Source organism: Anser brachyrhynchus, assembly GCF_964034855.1.
Source record: "Anser brachyrhynchus genome assembly, chromosome: 2".
NCBI lineage: Eukaryota > Metazoa > Chordata > Aves > Anseriformes > Anatidae > Anser > Anser brachyrhynchus.
The window spans coordinates 113,283,961-113,292,785 of NC_137695.1; the positions used below are offsets into that span (position 1 = coordinate 113,283,961).

The 8,825-nt window shown below is 38.2% G+C and overlaps 1 protein-coding gene across 3 annotated transcripts in view; it reads right to left on the reverse strand.

Annotated features, from left to right (window-relative positions):
* Nucleotides 1–8,825, reverse strand: part of SS18 (SS18 subunit of BAF chromatin remodeling complex) — a 38,968-nt gene that overhangs the window by 13,792 nt on the left and 16,351 nt on the right. For all 3 annotated transcript variants that reach the window (XM_080582840.1, XM_080582839.1, XM_080582838.1), the window contains exons 4-5: nucleotides 8,633–8,786; nucleotides 3,167–3,388 (exon numbers count right to left, since the gene is read on the reverse strand). In XM_080582840.1, coding sequence (XP_080438966.1) covers nucleotides 3,167–3,388; nucleotides 8,633–8,786 — 376 coding nt within the window. The remainder of the gene's footprint in view (nucleotides 1–3,166; nucleotides 3,389–8,632; nucleotides 8,787–8,825) is intronic.

An 8,825-nucleotide genomic window follows, 5' to 3' on the forward strand; every position in this document is an offset into this window, starting at 1 on the left:
AGGGTCGCCCACAAAATCTTCCACTTAAAACATTCTGCTTCTTAATTCCAAAATGACTGAAATTCTTCTTGTAAGCAAGCTGACTATATACAAACAATACTGTGAAAACTTTGCTTCTCATTTAAGACACTTCTCTGGCTAGAATTTTATAGACTAGTACAAATCAATAATGACTATGGAGTAGACCAAAAGTAAATTCAACAATGGGTTTTGTTACTATGCATTATAATCCTTAATTAGCACTTTCTAGTTTTTCCTACCAATAGCATCTACCTCAAGAAGTGTATATACAATAAGATGTTTTGCTAGACGCTGAACATAAAATGTTATGTTAAAAACACTCAGCAGTTAGATCAAACCTTTTTGCATGTTATGGTGTCTTTTGTTACATAATAACACTTTTCTTCTACAAGTCCTGGCCTCATTCAGTAACAATAGATATTATTCACTGAAAATCTATTCAACTTTTTTTTTTTTCCTAACTGTTCAACGTGAGATGCCATGCCTATTCAAACACTGCTATGAGGACAGAATTATTAATTTACTCATGGGCTTTCTTATGGTACTTATAAGTATAATGCCCAAATCTTCACAGTGAATACGCTTTCACAACACTCCCGTGAAATCAGATGGCATTATAACCTTGCCATCCAACTCACTCCTTTACAGACGGGGAACCCACGCAGGGAAAGATCAAGGTGAAAAACATCTAACAGCCAACTTGAGATGCTAAGACCTTATCTTTCAGAATACGTAACATTATATTAAGCTGGTGCTGTTATTAACTGACAGAAATAGTAGAATCTCTCATTCTCAATACGGATCACCTCTTCACAAGGCAAAGAAACAAAGCATGCTTAGGGGTTCACAAATGTTTCCTGACAGAAATACCGAAGTTCAGAAAACTGTTTCATTCTGAATGGCAGCACACACTACTGATTAAGAATTCTTGGCCACCTACTTGTATCTATCATGGTCTCAGACAGACTTACCACAGACTTAACAGCCATTCAGAGTCACAGGAGAGGGAAGATACACAAACATTTCCACTAATTTGCTAAGGAATCTCAAAACAAATGAAATGAGCAAGGAGTAGAAAATGGCAGAACGGTATTAGGTAAACCTGTCTTGCAATACTCCTAGGTCAAAAATCTTCACTACCAATACCTAACAAACATGCACATCTTTAGAAGGACATCCCCTACCCCAACAGACAGTTGAAAGTTGACTAATTTCGGACAATATTTTCATTGAAACCACAAAAGCAAACAGCACCTTACTGGCATAATGGACCAACTTCAAAGCCTTGCTCTAATGCAATGGGTCTGGATTAGCTGATCTTTAAAGGTCCCTTCTAACCCAAACCATTCTATGATTTACTTATCAAGTGCTCTATTTACTAATGTTTTCGTGCCACACTAAAATATCTTAAAGAATGTAATTTTTCACCCCGCTGTCAAAAATGATTCTCCATTTCTGTGAAGCTTCCACAAAATATTCAACCTTGAAGCAGACATTTGAGATGAAGAAAATACGAACCTAAAAGGTCAAAATTTGGCAAAATTAGGACAACGTGAAAGCTTACTATGACCTTATGTGCAGACAATGGTACTAGCTCTTGCTCTTACAAAAGATTTTACTCTTGTTCTTGAATCTATAAATTGGTTAGATACCAGTTCATTCTTTATTCCCCAAGGCCACTTCAGGAACTATTATTTGTTCAGAACAGAAATCTTCCAAGCATCTTTCTAATTCTAATTTCTAATGAACAATTTTCAAGTTTGACAGAGCAGTGAAAATACAGCAGGGGAATATTATGAGGAAGAGTAAAGAACACTATTTCGAGATGGAATAATCACGAGTCCTAAATTGTAAGCCAGTCATACAAAGTAAGTTGTTTTCAGTGGAGCAACTTCATTGATGGCTCTCTCACACATACTGCTACATATTTATTGCTCTCTACAACCAAGAAGTTTCAACTGAACATGCACAGGGCTTTTCTAAAGCATCCTACAATGCCTACAAAATTACTCTGTTGTGGATTGCCTGGAACACATAGATAACTTGTGAGTTCAGAGAGTCAAAAATATTTATATTTGTAATGGTTTCCTCTGCTACGTACCTATCTTTTGTTTCCTTTACTATTACATTTTAAGAAAAATGCCATTAACTATGTGGACAACAGAAGACTTATCAAGACTATGCCACTAGAGGTTCCCCCCCATGACCAGAAAGATAGCCTTGAAAAAAGAGAAACACCATGTTCTACAGCATCAGAAAAAAAAGACTAAAACCTTGACTCAAGACATACCCTTCAGCTAATAAGTATGCATAAGTTCATACAGACTGAAAAACAAAAACAAAACTTTGCCATAAGCAGAAGCCTTGCATAAAAATTCTACACTGTGTGTTCTAGTGAGTGGTGTGTCCAGATTCAACATAGAAACAGATTTAACAGTTAAGCAGAAAATACTGCTTGCTGACTTGTAAAGGACACTTATAAGAATAGACAGTATAGACGCAATTTAATAATTTGGTCTGTTGTGACTAATACAATATTTTAATTCTGTGATGTCCTTGCACTTCAATAAGGACCAGACTGCCGACAGGATACATCATCTGTTTGTGCTATGTAAATATCCTAGATACAAAATTAGTTTTGAATTTTACTATATACACAAGGACATCTACTGAAAACAGTAGGGAGTAGCAGATTTGGTCCTGGAACTGAATTTTATTTCTTAAGATTAACAGACATTCCAAGCTAAAACAGCATGCAGCAAAGAACAAAGATTAATTAGGTACAAAAATCTGAGGGCTACCTGACTAATTTCTCAATTCACCCAAGAGACTGAGGAGTACAGAGATGTATTTTATCAGCTTGAGCAATAATCACACTTAGAAGCGTAAAGTCTGAGAAGATAAACAGTAGTTCAAATTTACAACTCCTGAAAGCAGATGCAACCGCAGATTCTCACACAACACCTGAAAACAGTTAAATGTCTGCAAACAAATAAAAAGTCACTGGCACAGTGGAGAACAGAAATGTAGAGTCCAACAAACACAGGGCAAGTGCATTTAGAGAAGGAAATCTACAAGAAAGACCAATTAATAAAGTTCTGACTGAGACATTTTTTTTGTGGAAGCAAACCAGCACCTCATTTACCTTGGTTTGGTTGCATGTTCATGTTTGGTCTGGGACCGTAGTTGCCCATCGGCTGCCCCTGGCTCATAGTCATCTGATTCTGCACGGGCACACTCTGCGAGGATGGCACCGAGTGATTATAGCCGCCCATCGACCCATGGCTACTTGAAGGCATGTTCATGGAACTGTTCGTCATATTGAGTTGGTTAGGTCCAGGTCCTTGCATAGGCATGTGGTTAGGTCCTTCAGAAAGAAAAGTGGGGAGAGGGGGAAAGTTTCTACATTAAGCTCTATACAACAAGCAAATATAGTCACACTGAATCACAAAACTAAACAGAAGTTATTAAAGACAATTATTTTAAAATAGAGCTAAGAAGTGTTTGCTCACAATGTCCCCAGCTTTTTAACTTTTACAAAATAATTAACAACAAAGTGCAGTTCTACCATGCAATACGCTTTCTTTTGCAGAGCAGCTGAAGCTACTAAAACAAAGGTATAAATTATCATACAGCTCATCTTACATTCATATCATATGCAAAACTAGTCCTTTTAGTACTCACACAAGACACCCAGAATTTCAATCTGAACAGCACAAGATCAGTTTAATAGCCAGCTCAGTAGCTCTATTGCAGCTTAGCTGTTACAACTACTGTAACATTACTGCTTAAATGAAGTGTACTAGACACTTCTGAAAGTTAACATTTTTTCTAAAGTCAGTGTTAACATTGATATGGTACAAATACATGTAGAACAAGAAGGGTCATAGTCACATTTAACACTGAACATAAAAACTACAGTCAATATTCTGCAATTGTATGTACAGATTATTAGGGTTGAAGATGATGACTGGAAGGACAGCCTACAAATTATCAGCTCACTTCTCGTGCTCACAAAGAAGAACAACCTGTTTGTATACCCACAAGGCCAACCACATGCTTTTACCGTTTATTCCCCCTCTTCCTGAAACCCAGGTTGGAACTGGACTGTTTTCTGAACTAAATCTACTCTTAATGGATATTTCAAAAAAGTACAAACATTACATTGTGCTACAATACCATCTGAGCCGCTTTCTCATTACTTCACCTGGGAGAAGTGAACAGCTATTGGGAGTAAAATTAGTAAGAGGTATGACTAGATATAAATACAAGAAGTTAGAGAAGTAAATGAAAGGCAAGGATTATGCGTATGACAAGCATCACATCAAGAGTTTATGAAGACACACAACTAGAGTATGTGACAGAGGAGGTCAACTGTAAACAAGGCGAGTGTTGACACATACAGAGTTCACCAAGAAGACACCATTGTTGCCAAACATGCCACAGGCTTTTCTCATTAATAAAGAGTTAAGGAATACAGGAAATTTAAAAGAACATAAAATAAACTATTCCAGTAGAGCTGCAGGAGGATAGTGATCTGGTTATGCAACTCCACACGCAAAAAAAGCATCTGCCTTCACATGTAAACAGCTCCTGTGTTCTGCCCTGGCTAAGGAAATAACTGGGCTAATCTAGGACAGAATGAAGGCAAAAATAAGGACTTAGACTAAAAGTTGTACACAAGGTCACAGAGGCAATACCAACTGTTCTGTAAACAGAAAAAAACACGGAATAAGAAGGTAACATTGACAGAAGGTAACAAATTAAGGAGCACAGCTACTAAAAGCCAACATGAAGAAAGAAAATACATTTACGAATATGTTTAGCCACTTGACCTTTTCAAGACACTTCACTGAAATGAATAGATAAGCTTATTATATTGAGGAAAGTGAAAAGGACAATAAAGGTATCATACGTGCAGTTCACTGTTCCTGCAAAACAAGGTAAGCAGAGATTGCTGAATTGTACAGAGGTGGATCCTTCACAAATACAGGAAGAAAAAAGACAGTGAATAGGACTATGACCATGACAGAGAAGTATAGTTGCCAGTACTGTCCCTGCTTCAATTTAACACTGTCTAAACCTGTAATAGAAAGAATAGGGAGACAGTTCAATTAGAAAAAAATGAGCTCATCTCTAACGATGTGATCATTAACGTGCTGAAGCAAAACTAAGGTGAAGAAGTCTCCAGACTGTGGTGCCAAGCAACTATATTACCAGGACTGTGAGAAGACTACTCGCTCAGTTTCCTTCTTAAGAAAAGGAAAGAAGACACGGGATTTAGTACCAGAAAGCTGGGGTCTGGAAGTGGGATTTTCTGGTTGTTTTTTGTTTTTTAAAGTTGTCTATAACAGGTATTAAGAGAGCTCACCAATCATACAGTGGAATAAGTTTCTGAAAACCAGTAATATGTGAAGCAAAATGGGGAAGATACAAAGCACCACAAGAAAGAAGTTGCTGAACACACAAACTAGTTTCCCTAATGGGCTGGTTTGCACTTCATGGCTAGGGTAGCACCAAAACAGGAGAAAGCACTCATAAGAACAAGCAGGCAGAGGTAATATCAGACTTCTGTATGTTCTGGCATCTAAAGCAGGAAGTCTGTTAGTGGTTAGCTAGAGACAAGGACACAGGTAAAGCTAATACCATAGTATGGAAAAAAAAAACCACTTGCAAATGAAAAATAGTATGAACATATCTGACAAATAACTTTTGAATACGGTTTGCCAACATATTTCAGGAGGTTCTTCTGCATAAGGACACAATAATTACTCTTTTTATATAAATGAAGAATGGAATATGAATGACACATGAAGTGCAGAACTGTCATTAAAGTAACTGCTTTAAATGCTGTATTAATTAGATTCTGTGTTATCCTCAAGTTAGTGGAATAAGAATCTTACCTAACTGTAACAGGAAGTCCTTTTTCCTTTCAACCACTAATGGCCAGTATATTAGCCCTGAGACTAAGTTGTAAGTCAGCCTACGTGCACTTGAAACAACGTTTGTATCTGCGACATTGTGACAACATTTGCATTTGTGACATTATTCATCATCTCCTTCCAAATCCAGACCGCCCTTACACTTGACATCACACAGATTCAGTGAATGCAACTCTTCAAACAAGATTTGTTTGTTTGTTTTTTAAAGGTAAAACCCATCATCTGTCACAGGTACAGATAACACTGAATTCCACTACAGCTTGAAAAACGCTCTTCATGACTGTCTTCCCCAGCGTGAGGACACAGACACTCACCTGTCATGGGGTGCAGTTAAGGGCCCCAACAGTAGTTCAGGCATTCTATTAACCAGAACACAAACTTGAGAAAAATCACTCTTTGCCCTTCATGTAAAGGGAGAGGTCTATGGCAGAACTTTCTAGCAATTCATGCACTGAGTGTTACTGGACAGCTCTTCTGATCAGCTGAAGAGAAGCTGTCTAGTTATAGCCCTTCTGTAGCCCTTCCACTAATACTAAGGCCTGTGGAAGCCCCTACTTGGATAAAGCCTTCCAGAAATCCCTAGCTAGCATTTTTAAGAGCACCCATTTTACTTCTTCCAGGCTAGTCAACTTGCGGTTATTGACCCTGGATTCTCTTCACTCACACACTAGAGACTTAACTCCTTTTGGACAGATCATCTTTTCAGATATTTAAAGTTTTGTATCTGGCTTCTATGACAAAGTGTCTATGCGATTTTACACTAAGTGCCCTATAAAGAGAAAGCAAACGCACAGATTGAATAAATAATTGCAAATGTGTGTCCATGAAATAAAGAAAGCCTCACACAGAAGCAAGCTAACAAACACTTAAAAATTATTCAGCTATCCACTTAACAAGATGATTCTCTTTCCCCTTCTCCAGAGTGTAACTATAAAATGATTTTAGCATGCCTTCCCAATATTAAAGATGCCCTCATCCTAAGCTGTTTATCTTCACATCCTCAGAGACAACCTTAAACAGAGAAGGGAAGGAACAGATATTCGAAAAAAGTATATGTTGGAAGAAAGGCTAAATTAAAGCTTAGTTGGAAAACCTATTTAAGTATCTGTCTAGGTGAATACCCAAACAAACCTATTTACCTTTCACATATCTTCATAAGCACTCTCTTCTTATTCTACCTAATTACAAAATATGTATGTTTAAGGAGTGACTTTTTCTCCCCTGTGGCTCTGCAGTGAAGTCATTATGCTCACATTGTGACTTAGTAATCCTTCTCCTTGGAAAAGATCATTATAATAACAATAATATGATTACACTAGAGGGTCAAAGAGACTGATTTGTGAGAAGCAATGCTATTCTCCATGGGAGCTGATGGATCTTTGATGGATAGAGGACTCCTCAACCAGAGTATCTCTGCCCTACTTAGGGAGTTGTATATATTGCTCTTTCTTACAAATGCAGACCATGACCAACACGTATGATGAAACTAACATCTTCTCTAGATCTTTTACTATGCTTCTTACACAAGACCTCTGGACTGTATTAAGCTACTCTTCTTAGAAAAGCTGTCATTATCGGGTTCGTTTTATCAAAATTTGAACACAAATTAGAGACTACAGCAATCACTACAATTTTAGCTTAAGTTTTGCATAGTTGTTTACTGTGTTTATTATTGTGGGGCTTATCCTTGTGACCACTGTGAGGTGAATTTTCAAAGATCCTTTGTCCACAGATTCCTTCCCTGGAAGGACCAATACCCTGAAGAGCTTTTGTATGAAAAGTTCCTCCATACAGAAAAATGAAGGAGTCCTGAACAAAAGGAATCCTGTGAATGCAATTTTAAGTTGAAAGCCAATTCACACGAAATAGGCAGTTTGACTTTATGAGTGGAAATTCTGGAAAACAGCCTCTCTATAAAGAAGCGTGCTTTTCCAGGGCTCCCTTCTTTCTGATCTGATTGCTGGAGGGAGTAGTTACTCCAAAGCCAGTACCAGTAGGCACGATGTGGAATTTTACCATCTTGTTTCACTGCTTTGTTTTTGACTTCTCAAGCACTTTTCTTTTTATTGCAAAATAGGATGGTATAAAAACTGACAAAATTTATACCTAGAACAATAATCTGGAGGCCATTTCTCTACAAATCCCTTACCATTCAACGTGTCTTCAATAATAAAGAACACAGAGGATTAGCGGCAACTGTATGACTTGCTGCAAAGAAGCGATCTAATCTTTTTTACTTTTTATTTTTAAATATTTACCCACGTCCAAAATTCACGCTTTAAGATGTATTTTATTATCTAATTATTTAGCCGTGACAATTTCACATCACCTTTTTATGGAAGGATTTGCATTCGCTCAGCCACAGGCCAATACCTTTCCCCAATAAGCCTTCTAAAGCCAGCTGTACTGCATGGTTTCAAACAGACTAAATTTAGCCAGTTCTGTTCATCAGAGGAATGCTGTGTGTCAGCTACATCAAAGCCCAAGGGCAGCCTGATAAACACTGAATACAGGTCACGTAGCTCTGTAGCTAACAAACTCTAAGAGAGCTCGTACTCGGGGGCATTCAAAGCAGTTTTGTCATCAACAATCTAGTATCCCCTGAGCCCCCATGTCGTTCCCGTTGCTAAGCGACGCTGGTGTTAATGTCTTGGAGGAGAAAAACTTACCAGGCATCTGGCCGTTCATCTGGTTCTGCATGTGTGGTGCAGGAGGGCCCCCACCTACCAGCCCGTCTGAAGACATGTTGTGAGAGCGCGGCGGCGGGGGAGGGCCGCTCTGACTCATCCCTCCTGGACCCATAGGCATATTCTGTGTGGGTGGCTGAAAGGAGACAGTTTAGTCAAACACGGGAAGCAGTTA